This window comes from Vidua chalybeata, chromosome 10, assembly GCF_026979565.1.
Source record: "Vidua chalybeata isolate OUT-0048 chromosome 10, bVidCha1 merged haplotype, whole genome shotgun sequence".
Classification (NCBI taxonomy): domain Eukaryota; kingdom Metazoa; phylum Chordata; class Aves; order Passeriformes; family Viduidae; genus Vidua; species Vidua chalybeata.
Genome location: NC_071539.1, coordinates 10,001,962 through 10,020,675, shown reverse-complemented (window position 1 = coordinate 10,020,675; position 18,714 = coordinate 10,001,962). Strand labels below are relative to the sequence as shown.

The 18,714-nt window shown below is 48.9% G+C and overlaps 1 protein-coding gene across 4 annotated transcripts; it reads left to right on the top strand.

Moving 5' to 3' along the window:
• The first annotated feature begins 554 nt into the window (after positions 1 to 554).
• Positions 555 to 17,769, top strand: TFRC (transferrin receptor). 4 transcript variants are annotated; one of them, XM_053951769.1, is made up of 19 exons: positions 555 to 849; positions 3,145 to 3,215; positions 5,145 to 5,358; positions 5,949 to 6,168; positions 6,358 to 6,501; positions 7,220 to 7,313; positions 7,694 to 7,816; positions 8,952 to 9,047; positions 9,192 to 9,331; positions 9,702 to 9,871; positions 10,181 to 10,300; positions 10,900 to 10,985; positions 11,099 to 11,162; positions 11,498 to 11,565; positions 11,918 to 11,985; positions 12,360 to 12,441; positions 13,356 to 13,580; positions 14,045 to 14,185; positions 14,468 to 17,769. In XM_053951769.1, exons 2-19 carry the CDS (start codon positions 3,183 to 3,185, stop codon positions 14,708 to 14,710), a joined length of 2,331 nt encoding a protein of 776 aa, XP_053807744.1. In that variant the 5' UTR covers positions 555 to 849; positions 3,145 to 3,182; the 3' UTR covers positions 14,711 to 17,769. The 4 variants fall into 4 exon arrangements, with proteins under 4 accessions (XP_053807744.1, XP_053807743.1, XP_053807746.1 ...); XM_053951768.1 differs by lacking the exon at positions 555 to 849 and adding an exon at positions 1,589 to 1,663; XM_053951771.1 differs by lacking the exon at positions 555 to 849 and adding an exon at positions 2,078 to 2,267.
• The last annotated feature ends 945 nt before the right edge of the window (positions 17,770 to 18,714 follow it).

Below are 18,714 nucleotides of genomic sequence, written 5' to 3'. Positions count from 1 at the left end.
GTGAAACCATATTTTGATCTCATGTTCTCAGCATCCCAGAGGAAGGACACTGGCACATCATGAGATATTGTACAAAAGCATGTGGAGTCATTTGAGTCAAGTCAGAGGACACACGGACATCTCCTGAAAATAGCCAAATAGTTTGGCTTGCCAAACCACAATGAGGAGGAACACCCTGGTGCTGGGAAGACAGATCAGAAGTCAGCAGTAACCAATCCTACATCCTCTTTCCTCTTCATCTATTTCCCAGTTTTTGCTCTCTGTTCCTCGCAAAGATTTTTGGTTGTGCTGGGCAGCCTGAGCATCTTGGCTCGGCGTTGTCAGCAGTACAGGCACCGCTGTGTGAACAGCAGGTGTCCATGACACAGGTGACACCGGCCACCAAGCACTGATAGCCAGCCAACTCCCAGTCATTTGCAAGGTGAAGGGTGTTCCACTGCTCACGGGTATACAACATTGCCTTTGAAGAACCCTCATTTTAAGGTATTTTACCATCAAAACCAGCGGAGGTCCAAAAAGTTTCTAGAATATCAGCTTTCTTCTCTTTTACTTGACACGTGTAGAAATGGGGAACTGACTGCTCAGCACACACATGTTGCGATTGGGACACCTGCAGCAAGTCTCTGCCAGGGTGGGTCGGGGCTGGCGTAGCCTGGCACCTCCCCTGCTGCAGCCGGAAGGGAGTCTCAGCGAGTCCGCGGGGAGAATAAATCCAATTGCCGCCTTCCTTGCTTGCATTGCGACATTGCTCCAGGGAACGTCCAGAACCTGAGCTCTCCTCCAAGTGTCCCTCCTTTGGCGGGACCTCGGTGTGGAATCGCTGCCCTGCGCCTGGCACGGTGTGCACAGGTAAAGGAAGCTGAGGGCTTGGTGGGGGGAGCCCAGGAGGAACATAAAAAACAGGGCAGAGCTGTGACTGCTTTCCCCGGGTTATAATTTCTGAGTAGCAGGCTGCATCCAGGCTGTTGTGGTGAGAAACGATCGGAGCATCCAGCCTGCAGGACTGAGCTAAACTCTTTCTGAACCCTCTTACACCCTTGGGCTTCCACCAGCCAGCATCACGTCCCACGGGTCAGTCACACGCCAAGTCACAATGGTTTTCCCTCCCATGACTGGCATCACCACAGCTGGTGAGGGATGAATCTAGAGAGGAGAGAGCCTGGGCACTGGAGCCTGGCTCAGATCTCTTCTGGTAAACAGAGCTGGCAGCATGTCTTGCCTGAGACGCTTTACAGACTTGTCTCCAGACGTCCACGCCGAATTTCAGGTCTAGTTAATCCCCCTTTTATCAGCGCAGGAATGTATTGCTTTTCACCAAACGTAATCCTCTTTGCAATCATGTGTTCCGCCAAACTACAAGCTTTCTGCCCCCTAGGTCCCCTCTATGATTCTGTGCTTCCTTACATTCCCTCTGCGCAGCAAGGCCAGGTAGGGCACACAACAGGCACACACTCGAGCCCTTGGGTGGGCTGTGCGGGCGGCGGGACACGGACCCGCAGCAGCGTGAGCAGCTGCAGCAGCAGGAACGTGCTCAGCCCAGCGGGCCGCACGGGGGCGGAGCTCCGCCTTTTGATGGGGCGGTCCGGGCTGTGGCCCGGCCCCGACCCGCACTAACGCTACGGGCGCCGCAGCGGAGCCCGGCGCGGCCGTGGAGCTGCTGCGGGTGAGCGGGCGCGGGGCCGCGGGAGCGGTAAGGCCGGGGAGCGGGAAGGGAGGCGAGGACGGAGGGAGGCGGTGACAGCAGGAGGCGAGGACGGAGGGAGGCGGCGCGGGAGCCGCGGCGGCGGCGCAGGGGCCCTGGCGGCGCACGGGGCCGCGCCGCATGCGGCAGTGCCCGCGACCTTGGTGGGCTCCGTGAGGCGGCGCGGGGCGGACGTGCCCGCGGCCGGCCGCCTATCGCCCGCGCCGCTTATCTGGCGCTCCGCAGCTGGGCCCTGCTGGCGATACCGGAGCCACCCAGCCCCCGCGGGGCGGCTGCTCAGGCGTGCTCGCTTTTCTCTCTTTTTCTTCTCTTTGCCGTATTTCTGAAGGATCGGGGCTTGGCTGGAGGGACTCGGGGAGGCATCGCGCACCCGGCCAGCGTCCCTGCGATGCCCGCAGGCCCTTTGTGCTTCCCTGCGTCTTCCCGGGTTTCCTTTTAGCAGACCCGCCACATGCTCAGTTCACTCGTGCCCTGGTGGGGGCCTGCGGCCTCAGGCTGTCGCTTGGGAAAGGCTTCTCAAATCTGTCGGGGTTTCACCTCCATGTGTTCTTGCCCTAAATAAAAGGTGAAATAAGCAATGGCTACTGTTAACCTTTGATCTACAAATAAAACCTTGCAGAGCTTCCAGGTGTAGAGCTAATCCACGTGCACCTGAAGACCAGAGCCACCTATTAGCAGCATTGCTTGAGGGCATACTCAGGTTGCTTGCTCCCAACCTCAGCACCGGTGCTGCGGTGAGTGACCATTGGTCACACACTAAATTGCAAACCTTTTTCAGGAAGAAATGGAGAAGTAAATCAGTTTCAATTTACATTTCTGATATGTTTGCTGTTTACAGAGGACTTAGAATTTTAAAAGTTGCTGAAATTATTTTGGAAAGATGCTCTTAGCAATTTTCAGAGATTTTTCAAGAAATTGCCTTCACAAAGTTGTAGAGAACATAGCTATCTAGGAGGGATGTTCGTATTAGAAGTGTTTGTCGGGGTTGGAGTTTGTGCTGCTTTGCCTTATGGCCTTGTGCAACTTCTCTCTTCCAGCTGGACTCCTTCTGTCATTGAGACAGAGCCCAGGAACCTTAGATATCTAGAGGCCATGGTGGCAGTTGAGTAAATGTCATTTCTTGCCAGCACTCCCTAAATGGAGATGTCCCCACCATTAATAAGACCCTTGGCTGAACTTAGCCATTGAAGACTGTATTCCTTGTTTATATGCCTGTCAGTATGCCCGAAGTTCAACAGGAAGAGTTGATTGGAGCTTATAATTGCCATGGGACCTTTTAGGTTGCATTCAAGGTTCATGCAGGTTCACTAATGTAGTGACTTATGTGGAAGTATGCACAGAAAATCCATGGGCAAGCAGTGCACTAGTGGCAGTAACTGACCTCGGGTGTGTAATGTAGTGGCAGGGGAACAGCCTAACCTTATTGTATTCTGAACTTCTAGGGCTTTGGTGAAGTTGGTTTGCATTTGTCCAGAAGGCAATGGATCATGCCAGAGCAGCAATCTCTAACTTGGTAAGACATGGTACCCCAATGCTGTTTGTCTCTTGGTGGGCTGACGATAATGCAGAAGAAAGGTTCAACAACATCTGTGTATGAGATTGTAGAACATTATTTTTATATTTTTCCATGTAGTTCATTATCTATTTGAACATACATGAGTTGTACAATTGAGTATAGCTATCCTGTGCAACAGGTGGCTGTGTTGATGGAATTGTATGAAAATTATTTGATGAGTAGTGAGGTATATTTATTAAAAAAAAATATCACTAGTTATGCATATTGGAGAAGATAATCCAAAGCAGCGTTAGGTGCTGCTGTGTGAGTGGTGAGCCAAATGTCACTGCAAGTAGCTGCCATGATAAGGAAGTGGCTCAAGCAGTTCAGTGCTGGTGGGTTTATCGTTAGCTGCTATCGTATTTTGGGTCTCTGAGGGCTGTTAAGAAAGGGGGAGGGGTGGGCCTTGAACAAAGTTGCAGAAGGAAGTGCTGCTGAGGAAGCCGTTCAAATGCCTGCTGGGACAGTCAACATGTGTTCTATTGTTACTTGGGGGGTGGGAATTCAAAAGTCCAGCTTTGGAAAGCAACCTGTGTTTGAAAGAAATGTGCAGGAACTTGTTTGGCCAAGCCTGCTGGTCCTAGAGAGCTTGGATTGTGAAATGACCCAAGGCTAGAACTTAGAGTGTGGTGGTTTGGTCTCTGAACAAGAATGGAGGATAGGAGGGTTGGGGCATGTCCTCTGTGTGAGGACATGCCTCAGGTGTGAGGGAAGCCAAGCTGTGGAGCAGCTGAGCAGGGAGACTGCATTTGCCCTTTCTGAAATATTAGCAGGCAGCCACTTCATTGTGGGTCAGACTGGGACTGCAGGTCTGAAATGACATTGGTTTCTTTTGCCCAAGCAAGCCAGTATCTGGTGTCTTCACTTCCAACTCTGACATATAGTTTGAGGATGAGCTGCTGATGTTGTAACAGGGCTTGGGTGCTTGTTACCAACTGCTTCTCCTGTACAGAGGAGAGTGCTGCTCCTAAAGCTATTCCTTTGGCCTTTTTGCCGAAGTCTCACTCTACTCCCCAGCACAAACATGGCTGCAGGCAATTTCAGCATCTCTAATGGAAGCGGAGTGCTTCCATTAGAAGTGCCTGGCTATGCTTGGAATTGAGTTAATCTGAGCAGCTGCCTTATGCATGGGCTGATGTTCTGTGGGGGGCTGGGCTGTGCCTTGCACCTGTTTTAGAAAAGTGGGCTCCAGACTGGAAGCTCTGCTTGGGCACTGGTAAAAACCTGTCAAACAGTGCCAGTTGTTGGTGGGTGCAAGAGGTGTGGCCTCAGCTTTTATGTTAGCTGAGGTAGCATAATGCCCAAAGGTCGTATCTCTTCAGCCTAGCTGCTTTGTAATACTACCATATGTGTAATAGTGTAATTTAAGGGTAGCCATAGGGCAGTTTATTACAAAATTATCCAGGTGCTGGATGAGAGTATTTACATCAAAGTGGATGTGGCTCAAAGGCCCATGGACGGTTGCTTTCTGTTTCCTGTGTGTTCATCAAAGTGTATATTGTACACATTCAAGTCTGATCTGTGCTCTGATGATTAAAACCAGGAGTTTCTGCTTGAATCAGCCTCAGCCATGGGGGTCACGTGGGAAATGCCAATGCCATTGGCTGCTTCGTATCTGTAAGACTCCAGGCTAGACTCTGATCAGTGTGGCTCCAAACTTGTGCAGGGTAAATGGAATCTAAATGGACTCTGGAGACCCTGAGTGGGTCTGAGTCTTAACTGTATTTAAAGCATCCATCTTGGCTTACTGACAGCCCAAATGCTCGCTGCACTGGAGCAGCTGCAGATGGACCAGCAGTGTTTGGGTTGGAGCACAGGTGCAGCTGACTGCAAGGACTGCAGGCTGGTGTAGCCAACTCTTCATCTCCTGACTGCCTTTCCACACAGTTTAGTGGTGAGCCAACATCATACACACGCTTCAGCATTGCCCGGCAAACGGATGGAGACAACAGCCACGTGGAGATGAACCTGGCTGCTGATGAGGAGGAAGGAGGGGAAATTGGGAGACCAGACCACCTGCATGCCAGCATGCCTCCTCCACGGAGGAATGGCAAGAACCTCTGCTTCATAATCATGGCAGCTGTCCTCCTCCTTTTGATCGGTAAGGAATGGTGGGAGGCAACTGCATGAAGTGGACTCTGGTATTGAATGTAATTTGAGGTTGTTAAATTTGAATCTGTATTGTTTTGGGAGATAATTCAACAACTGGGATCTAGGCCACAGCCTCTTGTTGCTAAGTATGTCTAGATCAGGCTTATGGTGCAGCACTGGCACAAAGAATTGTGGAGTTTGATTGTGGAGAACTGTGACTTAGCTGAAGGGAAGACTGGTCCATGTCAAAGTTTTGGTTTTCCCTCCATTAACTCCTAACACTTCTGCAGAGATATGGGTCAACAGATGAGTAAAGCCTTTGGAACTTGTCTCTTAAGGTTTTAACAATGCCATTGGCTTAAAGTGAGCATTTTCCTTGTCAAGTGGTGCTGGAGGGACTCTGCCAAGTGCAAGATCAGATTTACAGTGCCCCTTAAAACATGCCAGCTCAGGCAAAATGTCAGGCTGCGTATTTGTCTGTCCTTGGGTAACCCAGCTCATCAAAAATGGTGAGAGTAGCAATGTATCTCAACTCTGAAGCTGTGTGGTGGGGTTCAGTCATCTTTCTGCAGCACAAAGAAATACCTGTTCTGTCCACAGGGTTTCTGATTGGCTACTTGAGTTATCGTGGACGAATGCAGAGGGTTAACAGGTGTCTGGATGGAAGTGGCAACTGCGAGATGACTCCTACTGCATCCTACTTCTCAGACGATGGAATGGAGGAAGAAGAGGCTCCTGGACCACATATCTTATACTGGCCTGAATTCAGAAAAATGTTGTCATCTAAACTGTCAGCTACACGCCTTGAGGCCAACCTGAGGTAACAGTTCCAGAAAGTTTATCTAGAGCTTTGAGAGAGGCACAGCCTGTGAGCTGTGAACTTGGGCTCACTTGGAGAATAAGGGCTTATGTAAGGTGTCGTGTTTTAAACTCAGGCTTAAATGGCTTTGCAGGCTGCAGTACAGGCTGGTGCTGTAGCCTAAGCTACATGTATATCTGTCACCTCCAGGCAAAGAGAAGGTAAGAATTCTTTTGAAGCTGGCAAAGTTGAAGATGAGAGCACTGCCAGCTACATTCATGAGCAGTTCACCAGCTTCCGCTTGGATGACGTGTGGAACGATGAGCACTACGTTAGGCTGCAGGATAAAGGCAGGTACGTTAAAGAAGAGATGCACATCTCGTCCTTATAGCATGGATACCTGTAGTCTTGAGCAAACATGTGATATCTGTTTAAAATAATGTGAAAATTGTGAGCCAGTTACCACTCTGCAAACAAACTTCAATCTAGCTAAGCAATAACTGCTCCTGCCTCTTCTCAGGCTTTCTAAATCCAGAGGGTCTGGAAGCAGCACTGTGGATGTTTCCTGGGACAGCTGTTTCCTCAAAGTATGCTTAGGAAGTGGAGAGAAAAGAAACTTCAGTGAAAACTCAGCTGAAAGGCAGATTCCCTGTGTCTAAAACTGCTGGCACAGGTGGCTCTGTCTTGTCACCCAGACAGGGCTGTGCACCTGGCAGTGGCTCCTCCAGTAGCTCAGGACAGTGTCAACAGGTGTTGTGTTGACTGACAGCTCACTCCCTCATGTCTTGCCCTTTTTTGTCAGGAGAAATGAGTTTGCCTAGCTTCTTCTAGGAGGTAACTGAGAGACTGGGAAGCAGATATTCTTTCTGCTACTTCTCTTAGAAATCAGCCTTCATTAATGTCTCTGATCAGCTCCAGAGATTTTTGCATGGAAGTACTGGGATGAGTTTGCCTGTTTCAGGCTCCATTGACATGATCAGAATTGTTAGAGCACAGACTGAATACAGTCACAATACTGAGCTAATTAAATTATTGTGTGAAAAGTATAACACTGTCTCTCTACGTTTAACAGTAGCGAGAACCAAGTGTTCATTATAGAAAATGGTCAAGAAGTGCTGGAGAGTCCTGATGCATATGTGGCATACAGCAAGAGCGGCACAGTTACTGTAAGTGATGCCAGAAGAATCCTGGGAATGTGTCTGTACACTTAAAAAATAAATCCCTTTAAGATAGGGAGTGTATAAAGCCCTCCTCATTTAAGAGAGCTGGGTGGGGTGGTCAGAGTGGGGAGAGAGAATAATGGGCCCTCATGGTATTCTTACTGCAGCAAGATGCAGGAGTAACTTTAAACTTCCCTGCTGGAATCCAGACAGGAACCTTGGCAGAAGTGCTGCTCCAGCAGGTGTCTTGCACTGGATCAGTTTACCTTGCTGAGTTTAAGCTCCGTACTGTTAACAGGAGTCACTGTTACAGTGACTCTGTAGGTTCTTTCAGCTATCTTACTGACTTAAGACTGCTGCATTCATAACCAGTGTTTCTATTGCAGGGCAAACCCATCTATGTGAACTATGGACGGAAAGAAGATTTTCAGAAGATACGAAATATGCATGTTTCAATGAATGGAGCTATAATCATCTTCAGAGCTGGAAAAATAACACTTGCTGAGAAGGTAAGCAGTGTCTGCCCCAAAGCCTGGCTAGACTTGGCAACAGGAAGCTATGCTTCCTACTCATTGAGGTGCAGAGGTATATCTTTTTTAGGTCTGTAGAACTCATGTATGTAGGATTGTTCTGCAGGCCTGGTCTTGCTTGTTTGCACTAAAGCTCCACGTGCAGGTCTGGACACTGAGACTGAGCAGAGCTTGTTACTGTTCATGGTGCAATTCTTCTTGGCCTCGGGCAGTTTGCTGGAACAAGCAGGCCTCTGGAGTGGTGGGGCTGGGAGGCAGCCTGGGAGCACAGCTGGGTAATATCACTAGATACAGCCATAAGGCTGCTAGAAGCACAACAGCCTTTCCTCCAGGTCACCTCTTGCTGCTGTAGCCAGATACTTTCAAAGGTTGGCTGCAATGTGTCACTTGAGCCTTTGCTGTAGTGTTCCCTCTGTAGAGAACAGAACCAAATAGTTAAGCAGGGTAAAGGATCCAAGTGTTTCTGTATGCAAGCCTGTTCCATATCTGACCCAGAGCTGCCCCTCAGATGGGTGCTCCTGGGAGGGCTGGGGCACACGACCCTTTGCAGTTGGACTTGGCCTTCTCTGCAGGCATCTGAGACAGGCAGGGCCAGAAAGTGCTTCCAAAAAATTTGGTCACTGGTTCTCCAATCCCATTCCCACTTTCCAAACTGGTGTCTAGCTATAAAGGAGTGTTCGTACCAGTGCTGGGTTGTAGGTGTGTTAAAATGCTGGCTAGTCCACTCTGCCACCATTTTCCGTTTGAAGATGAGCTTCCAGTGGCTGCTTGTCTTGAGACTAACCTGATCTTGGGGAAAGTGATAGAGCGTAATCAAAATTAAATAATAATAAATTTTAAGCTGCTCCAAGGAGCAAGTATGAGCTGAAAGAATCATAGACTGAGACACTGTGGTGTGTCCTAACTGTTCCAAAGGATGGTAGACACAGTTTGCCTGAAGTAGGGCTGAGCTGCTAGGATTCAGCTGCCTTGTGGATCTGTCAGGTAGCTGTTAAAATCTGATGCTGAGTTGGGCACTGAGAGGCACAACCCTTCACACCATTGCTCCGTGTTCTTGCCTGGACTGCCCTTGCTTGCAGTGCAGATGTGCCCTTAATGTTCCTCTTTGCTGTAGGTTGCAAATGCCAGAAAAGAAGGAGCAGTTGGTGCCCTGATGTACCTGGGCCCCTCAAAAAACAAGAAGGCAGATTCATATGCCCCCTTTGGACATGTGAGTATGTAACTGGTTCCCCTGTTGGTTCTTGAGAACCTTTCTGGCTGGGGGCTGCAGCCTGGGGCAGTCCAGCAGTGCCTTTGTGTAGATGAAAACTGCTGGACTCTAGTGAGACTTGAGGACTCTTCTTGCTCTTCACAGGCCCACCTTGGAACTGGAGACCCTTTTACCCCAGGCTTCCCTTCTTTCAACCACACCCAGTTCCCACCAGTGGTATCTTCTGGACTACCTCAAATTCCTGTTCAAACTATCTCTAGAGGAGCAGCAGCCAAACTGTTTGGGTAAGTGTTTCTGCTGTCTTGCAGGCTGAGGTACTGTGGTCTCTGGCCAGGAGTGAGGATGGTGTGAGGTGCTGTGAGACAGAGCTCTCTGCTGTGTGTGGACTGGACCATGTTCTGGAATTGGCTGGAGAGGAGTCACTTGTGTCCACGTCTCATGTCTTAAAGATTGAACTTAATCTAGTGTTGGATTCTTCTTGGCCTCTGCATTCTACCCCTCCCTGCATAATTAGTGGGACAGAACTGCAAACTCTCTCTGAGGCAGGCCCTGAACAAGGTTGCACCTGTAGTTGCAGGTGTGCATTTTTTACACAGTAGCTTAAAGAGGTTACAGCTGGATAATGAGTTCAAAGGATCTTCCTTTTTCTATCAGAAAAATGGATGGAGAAAAATGCCTTGAGGAGTGGACAGCTGATATCATGGGATGTAAGGTGACAGTGAGCAGCAGCAGCAAGATGACAGTGAAACTGACTGTGAACAACGTTATGGTGGATAGGAAGATTCTGAACATCTTTGGTGTTATCAAGGGATTTGAAGAACCAGGTAACAGAAGCTTCATTGTGGCTCAGTCTTGAGAGGAACCCTTCCTCTTCTGTGGTCCTTGGAATGGGACAGCTGCTCCCAGAGAGATGACAGTTTTTTCTCAGCAGAACCAAGGCCCTCCCCTGAGCATCAAAGAGAAATCTGAACTGTGTTGTCAGGGAAAGGCTGATGAAAGCACTCAGTGTGCCAGATTCAGGGATCAGACTGCATACTCTCTTCCCAGTACAGAAGCTGAAAGCTGCTCTTCTCATAAATGGTATTTGCAATTTGAAGCTTGCAGCTCAGGTCTTGATCTTGTCTCCTTTACAGATCGGTACGTTGTGCTCGGAGCCCAGAGAGATTCTTGGGGGCCAGGAGCAGCCAAGGCTGGAGTTGGCACTGCCATCTTGTTGGAACTTGCCCATGTGATCTCAGACATGGTGAAAAATGGTAAATATTTGTGAACAAAAGCACAAGGGTGGGAGGTGATGCAGGTTGAGCTCTCTTTGTGTTAACACTGGAGAGCCCAGTTGCAAAGCAGTCCTTTAGAAGGTGTAAGGAATCTGACAAAGCTCCCTGAGAAACTGTTACTTCTCCAGTACAACTTGTCTGCAATGAGCATTCACTTCCAAGAGACTGCAGGCGTGTATCTGGTATGGCTCAATTACCAGTGTGTCCTTGGATAACACAGGACGCAAACCTTAAACTTGAGCTGTCTGTTGGACAGCCAGGCCCAAAGTGGGAAAACTGAAGTGTCTGACCAGCTGGAGCAATGGGGGCTGCATGGTGGCAGATAGTGTGAGCACACTTGTCTCCAGGTTTAATTTTGGGCTCAGGCAGCTAAACAAAACAGAGTGGAAATGCAGACACCATTGTTCTCCTGCGCAGTTCTGCAGCATGTGGGGGCAGGGTACAGTGTCCATGCAATGTGCACATTTCTCTGCAGCAGCGCTGTCTGAGGAGCAGGCAATTCATCATCCCAGGCCCGCAGTGCTAATCTGCATCTCCATGGGGAAGGGGCAGACCTCTCAGTCTCTCTCTCTTTACAGATGACTACAAACCACGGCGCAGCATTATCTTTGCTAGCTGGAGTGCGGGAGAGTACGGAGCTGTGGGTGCTACCGAGTGGTTGGAGGTATTGGTTATTTAATAGAGTTCTGCAGGACGGCTGTGCAGTTGTTCCTGTGGATTAAACATCCTGGTGTTGGACTGCTACCGCTCATTATTAAAATACTTGTTTTGTTCTAGGGGTACTCCACCACGCTGCATGCCAAAGCCTTCACTTATATCAACTTGGATACTGCAGTCCTGGGTAACCTGCTACTCTTTCAAGTACTTCTTGAAATTGGGTGGGACCAGAATAGCTTGAACAGACATCCCTTAACTCTAGGAATGAGGGCTGTGCCAAGAGGTGGCTGGTGGGTGTTTGGCTGAAGACTAGCATGACTCCACTTATTCTCCTGCTGTCATTGAAGCTGGGAGGCTGGTACAGCCTAAGCCATGAGGAGTCAACTCTGCTAAATCCCAGTAGACTGTCCTGTGTCTGTTGAAGGTCCTTTGGCAAATGTAGCTGTAGATCAGGGTGGGTTGCTCTAGCAGTAGTGGTTGATTGTGCCAGTATGTCCAATACCTTTTCATTTTTTGTAGGCTCCAGAGATATTAAGATTTCTGCTAGCCCATTGCTGTACTCATTGTTGGAGACAACTATGAAGAGGGTGAGTCAAAGGGCATTGATCTTGCAAATGATGACTGGTTTTAAGGAAGGAACTGAAAGCAAACAGGGCTGTGCTGGGTCACTTTGCCCACTTGACAGGAGAAAGACCCACTTAGGACAAAAACCTGGGATTCTGAAGGGGCCCTGTCCGAAATCAGCTGGGCTCTGGGAATTGCAGTTCACACATACAGAATCTAAAATCAGCAAATGCCACAGTTCAGTGGCAGATGTGCTAGTGTGGAGAAAGGTCAGGGGAGCACGCCTGACTCTGGCATCTGCACAGCAGCTCCAGGATGGAGCTGGAAGCCTAAGCAGAGGTGAGAACAAGTGCAGTGACTGTCATCTCTGTGCAGGTAAAGGACCCCGCAAATGATTCGAGATACCTGTATGACAGAGTTGGCTCTGACTGGATAAAGAAAGTGTAAGTATTGTCATCCATCTCTTTGGGAGAGCAGATCTCCATAAAGGAGCAAACAATATGGATTCTGCTGGAGTGTCATACTGCTGTCTGGGGTGGGTTCTACCTTCTGACGTGGGGTCAGGCAAGTGTGAACAGTACAGCACTAACTGTGCTGCCCCAAGCTGGCTGAGGCAGCCCAGACACCTTCCTGCAGGACAGGAACAGCCTTGTACCAGGTCCAGTGGCAGGGAATGGACAAGTAGGACCAGGGATTTGGTTGGGACTCCTTCAGTCTTGTCTAGAGTTCTGTTGGTTCAGAGCTTCAATTGTAGAGGTTGTAGCTTTTTTCCTGGGCCCAAACCAGTTGGTAACTACTCAGTGCTTATTTTCTGCAGTGTTCCCCTTGATCTGGATAATGCAGCGTTCCCTTTTCTGGCCTACTCAGGAATCCCAGTGGTTTCCTTTGGTTTCTACAATGTAAGTAATGTGTGCTTGCCTGGTGTGCTCGTTCCATGCAGAGTGCTGTAAGGATATCTGCTCTCCAGGATGGCAGGACAGAAGGTGCTGTCCAAGCTCAATGTCCTTGCAAGAGCCTCTCAGAGGGAGGAGGTGCAGCCTCTGGATCTGGTGGCTGTGGCAGTACTTGATGTCAGGACTGCTCCTGGGACAAGGCTGGCCTACAGTCTCTGTTCCAAAGTACTGAATACTTGCAGGTTTTTGGGGAGAGGGGTCACTTGCTTTTCTGGAGGCTCAGATGTCAATGAATCAGGAGCTAAAAACAATAGAAAGATGTCAGGCTGTTGCTGGACAGTGAAAGACTATTCTACAGCCTGCTGGTCAGCAAGCACAGGGCCAATACCATTGCCCTGAGCAAGTACTTACCTTAGACTGTTCCAGTCTGCTGCTAGAGCTGGGGGGTAACATCAGCCCAGCAGCCTGTCCTCTTACTGCAGGTGTGCAGCTGGGAGCCTTAGTGGTAGCAGCTCCCTCTCTTAGGAATGCTTGGGGTTTGTTAGTGTCAAACTTGGTAACTCAGGGGTTTTGTGAAACCTGACATGAAGGGTTGGAGGGTGCTGCAAGCACATAGCAGACCGGGTGGTGAGATCTGCCCACCTGCACTTCTGCAGTGAACTCTGAGGGGATAAAGATCTGTATGTCTTCGGCTCTAAATAACAAGCAGAACATCCTGCTAGTAACTGGAAGCTGTCAGGGATGAGATAAGAGCTCCATTCCCTCCCCAGAGCTTTGGAGTTTTGCCACTTGAGTCTTTGCTCCGTAGCAGCACAGGGAGATGGGATATGGTGGAGGTAACAAGTAACCTTTGGTGGGGGATGAGAAAAGTCTAAGTGGAAAAGCATTCTTGGCTAACTTCAATACCTTCTTTCTTGCAGGAAGGTGACGAGTATGCCTTATTGGGCACTAGTGAGGACACTTTGGCTAACCTGAAAGAGAAGACTGACAAGTTGTATCCTCTCATGTGTACTGCTGCAGAAGTTGCCGGACAAATAGCTCTCAGACTGACCCATGACCATGAGCTCTTCCTGGACCTTGACAGATACAGTGACGAATTGCTGTCATTCCAGGAGAAGCTTTGGCACTTCAATGCCAATGTGAAGGTTAGAAGGACTGAGTTCACCAAATCCCTGATGATTATGGGGCCATGTGCTAATAAGGCCCTGTGCCAGTGGATACAGCAGGATGGACACCTTTTCCCTTTAGACAGAAAAGGGTAGGGAAGTGTGACCATAATCCATGTTCCTTATAGAGCAGTGCAGGCAGAGTAGCTGTGGCAGACAGATTTAGCTGATCTGGATGTCATGAGCTCTTGAGGGAAATGGATGTGGACAGTTTCTCTTCTGATTATCATTCACAGCATAGTGCAGCTTTCCATCTCATTTGCACCTTTGCTGAAAATCTACAAGAAACTGTGGGTAGGGAGTGACCTCAGAAGAGCCTGCCAGGAACTTGTTCTGCTACTTGGCTAAACTGCTAGGAAAAAAAAAAAAAACACAACACTTTCTTTTGGTAAGAGAGCAGCAAAAGAAGAAAATCAGGTTTGCTAACAGCTCCTCCCTTGCAGGAACTGGGGCTGACCTTGAACTGGCTGTATTTTGCCCGTGGAGACTTCCAGCGAGCTGCAGATACACTGAGAAAAGACATCGAAAACAGTGACAGGGAAAACAGGATTGTCCGCAGAGCCCTGAATGACAGGATGATGAAGGTGGGTATCTTCAACTGGTTTTTCTTCCTTCACAAAGGAGGAGAATGCTGGCTGGGATGGGTCTTTCCCTAAGGGGCCACGGGCACTGTGCAGACTGGTGTCTCTTCCATTTGGCTTAGTGTCAACATAATGGCTTGCTCACGAGACAGGGTCTGACCCTTGCAGAGCTGCTGTGGGAAAGGGCTGACTGGGGATCAGGGGTTGGCAGCTTGTGTTGGGGCAGATCAGGAAAGAAAAACTTGGGAGGTGAGAGTATAACCCTATGTTTGCACCTCTACTCAGGTGGAATACGACTTCCTCTCTCCATACCTCTCACCAAAAGATGCTCCCTTCCGCCACATCTTCTTCGGCAGAGGCAGCCACACCCTGCAGAGTCTGCTGGAGAACCTGGAGCAGCTGGCAGTCAACAAGACCAGCGTGAATGTGAACGAGCTGAAAGAGCAGCTGGCCCTGGCGACCTGGACCATTAAAGGGGCTGCCAATGCTTTAGTGGGCGATATCTGGAATACAGACAACGAAATCTAGACACAGCAAACACCTGGATTACCCATCTAAGGTACAGGAGAGCTCTGTGCTCTCACAGGGAGCATAGCTTCCTTCCTGGCCCCAATCCCAGCAAAGGGTCTTGCTGTGTAGATCTAGTTCCACCTGTAGCAACACACACAAACTCCCCAAACTCCCTGTACCTCAGATTAGGCATTGGCATGATTTTTAAATGGCAGCTTCTTGCAGATTTCCAGTACCTTATATATCGTAAAACCTAACCAAACCCCCTGAAACATAAGTGAAACCCACTCCTTAACATGTCATTACTTTCCTGTAGATATTCTGGCAACAAAATGTTTTTGACCAAAGTTGAGCATAAAATTTAAATCTCACCTTGGAGACAGTTTTAAAGCAGTACTAAGATTACCATGAAGTCTCCTCTGACCAGACTCCCACCTAACCACAGTCCAAACCGGTCATATACAGCTGCTCCATTGTACTTAAAAACTAAGAGCTCAGGTGTTTCCTGAACTGGTACCTTGAGTGGGGAGGTACCTCATCTATTCAAGCTTTTAATTGTTGACCACCTAAACCTAGTGACAAAACAGAATGGAATCCTCTGAACATTTGTAACAAGGATCCCTTCTCTGGCAGGAAGCTGCAGAGAGCTGCAGTTCAAAAATTAAACAATGTAGTAATAGCCCACAAGTGCTGGATTATCAGCAAGCTCTCAAGTGCCTGCCTATCTTTACTCAATAGCAGGGTCCCAGTGACATCTTGCAGGCTTGCTTCTGCCAAGGCAGGTATCAATTCCCCGGGAAAATGACCCAAAGATTATCCAATGTCCCCTTGATATCCTCAGCTGGCACCTCAGCAAGTCCTGCAGCGCTGAGAAATGTCTTTAGGCTGGCACTTCAGACCTTGCTGCTCAGGGGCCTTGTGTGAAATCGAGTCTCTTGCTGGCCAAACTCTGTTTGACTGATGTCATTTTGCAGGTTGGCTCTTGTTTGGCACTGAGATATTTATTTCTTTATTTATTTATCAGTGACAGTGTTCACTATAAATGGTGTGGTTTTTTTATAGAAGATAATTATCGGAAGCAGTGCCTTCCATAATTATGACAGTTATACTGTCGTTTTTGAATAAAGCAGCATCTGCTATTACAATCAAACATGATACTGGAACTTTGCATTTAAAATAATCAAAACAAGACCCTCAAAGTTTTGGAAAACTAGCAATTAAGCTTTCTGTGGCGAAAACACCCCTCTGGAAGAAACTTGAAGGCGCAAACCTGGTAGTGAGTCTCCAGGTTGCGCTCCAAAGTAATCCTTGAAATGATGAAAACCTGGGTGAAAATTCCAATACTAGAAATTTGTCTTCCTTGCAGGGTCTGTGCCCCTCTGTGGGCTTCAGACTTCTTCCTGCTCCCCTTTCTGGGTGCATGTGCTCTCACAGGGAGCACAGCTTCCTTCCTGGCCCTGGTCCCAGCAGAGGGCTTTGCCACAGATGGAACTAAGGCCAGCCCTAGTTCCACCTGTGGCAACACACAGAAGCTCCCTCTACATCAGATTAGCCATTGGCATGATTTTTAAATGGCAGCTTCCTGCAAACTTCCAGTACCTTATGTATCATGAAACCTAAATGACATTATCGGGGGCAGTGTCTCCCATAATGTGTAAAGAACAAGGTAGTTTTTGCCTACCACAGTGTTATATCGGAGGCAGTGACCTCCATATGTTGCACTATGGGTGTACGTAATTATCGGGGACAGTGTTTCCCATAATTGTTCTATGCTTATCACGCAATATCATCTGCGAAGCTTGATAGTTAGTATCTAACATGGATTAATTTCCTGCAGTCTTATTTTTTCACTCTCCTGTGGTGATGCAGATACAATCTTTAGTCTGTTATGTACATCCTTAGACAGTTCCTTCTCCATAGGCTGAACTGTTTCAAATAGCTGTGCTGTCTTGAATTGGCTTCCTGCCTTCAGTCACCAGAGTGGTGCTTGAGTGTTTAGTGGAAACTAGGCTAGTTAGACTGTGTGCTCTGTGGTGTGCTCTTCAAATCAGTTACAAAGACCTGAGGAATTAAAGGTGAATGTAGGCTTGGGGCTGACAGCTGTCTGGAGGGTTCTGGTCACTGCTCTGGATGGGTGCATGTAACACTTTGAGAGGCTGGCCTGCTGTGGCACCGGGAGGGTGCTGGTGTGTGTGCATGGGCTGCTCACTCTCCAGTTCTGGCTGGAAATTCCAGTCTTTCCCCCTTGGGTGTTGGATGGAGGGAAAGTCAGTGTCAGCTTTCTAATGGTGCTGCTCTGCTGTGTGACCTGAAGCTGAGCACTGCTGATGTGTGACACCTGCTAAACTGTGCTGCCTGTTCCCAGGGGCTGTTGCCAGCCCTGTACTTTGCAGTTTGATCTGGCATTTAAACCTAACCCTCAGCTTAGTTTTAACATAAACTCTGCAGTTTGATCTGGCATTTAAACCTAACCTGAGCAAGTGACCTGAGCCCCAGCAGTAGTCCTTGAGGGAAAGAACACTGTTCAGCTGGAGCTCTGCAAGGAAAGGGCAGGGATTGGCCCCCAGCCTGGTTACTGAGCTCAGTGTTCACCAGCTTGGAGGGCTGGATTTTCATCGGTCTCTAGAAACCTGATGCCCAGGCTTGTGCAACTTGTTGCTCTTCCTTAACTTCTCTTAACTCTCTAACTTCCTACAGCCCTGTCTGTGTTAGTGTTTTCTCTGACATTCTAGTTTCTAGTGACATTTCTTTGGATGGCATCTAAGAGCTGCTGTCTGGGAGTCCTCACTGTGGTGTTTGCATGCATCTTGATGTCAAACTTAACCTTGTGCTTTATAGCCGGCAGAGAGAGACAAAAGACAAAGCTTATCTCCTGGCTAGGCAGCACAGCCGTGACTACTGGGATGTTGGGATGCCTTGCTCAGTGCTGGCATCTGACTGCTGTGGCATGCTAAACTGTTTCTGGATTTACCTGCTGTTTGCTTGAATAAAGTATTTTTGAAGCTTGAACACTCAGCTTCTCTTGTGGGGTTCTGGATTACCTGCTGTCTGCTTTAATAAAGATGTTGAAGCTTGAACACTTACCTTCTCTTGTGACTTCTTGCAAAGCCATGATGCTGTTGTGGCATTGTGGCCATGGGTGAGCTTGGGCAGCTGGAGGGAGGCTGTTGCCCTGTTCCGTCAGGGCTGCTATGTAGCAGCTCCAGTATCACTTAGGTGATGTGCAGTAGCAAATCTGAACTTCACAGTGCTGCTCAGCTGAGTCCTGCCTTATCACAGCTGCAGTAAGGACTCTGGTAATGAGGTGGAGAAGCACAACTGTATGCAAGCCCCCAGACCTCCTCCTTTCATGTCCTACTTCCTGCCTCTCCATCACAGCATGGACTCTGAAAAGCCTGAAATGTATGGGTGAATGATGGGCGAAGGATGAAATGCCAGGTTTCCCCCTGGCCATGGCCTTGAAGGTGTCTGCTGTTGAGAAGGTGGCTGGAGGGGCCTGTGGGTGGCTGTGCCCCAGGAAGCCAATGCTTGCTCCTGCTTTGTCCTGCCCTTCATCATCCTGGAGGTCTCATGGGCCAAGGTAGAGATGCAAGTGTGGATACTGCTTAGAGCCCAGGGCAGCTCTGGGAGGGCAGGAGCTGCCTCCTCAGCCCCAGAGGACTGCTTAGGAGAGACCGTACAGGTTTGGGGCTCTGCATTTAAATAAGTTCAGTTTCCCTGTGCTGTCCTCCCCCCTCCCTCCTGCCGATCTCACCTTCTGCTTTACAAACACCACATCCCTAGACGTTGCACTGTTTGGATGAGCGGCAGCTACTCCAGGATCCCAGCTCGCTTTTTATGGGCTGTCCCGGCATAGCTCTGGTCCCTCCTCTTCCCCCGGGGATGATTTACTTGTTGGAAGGACGTCGTTTCCCGCAGCTCCTGCCCGCGCCTGGCAGAGCTCTCTCCCTGCGGTAACACTGCAAAGTGTCCCGAGAGGCCGGGCCGGGGCTGCGGAAACTCTGCTGCAGCCGGGGAGCGCC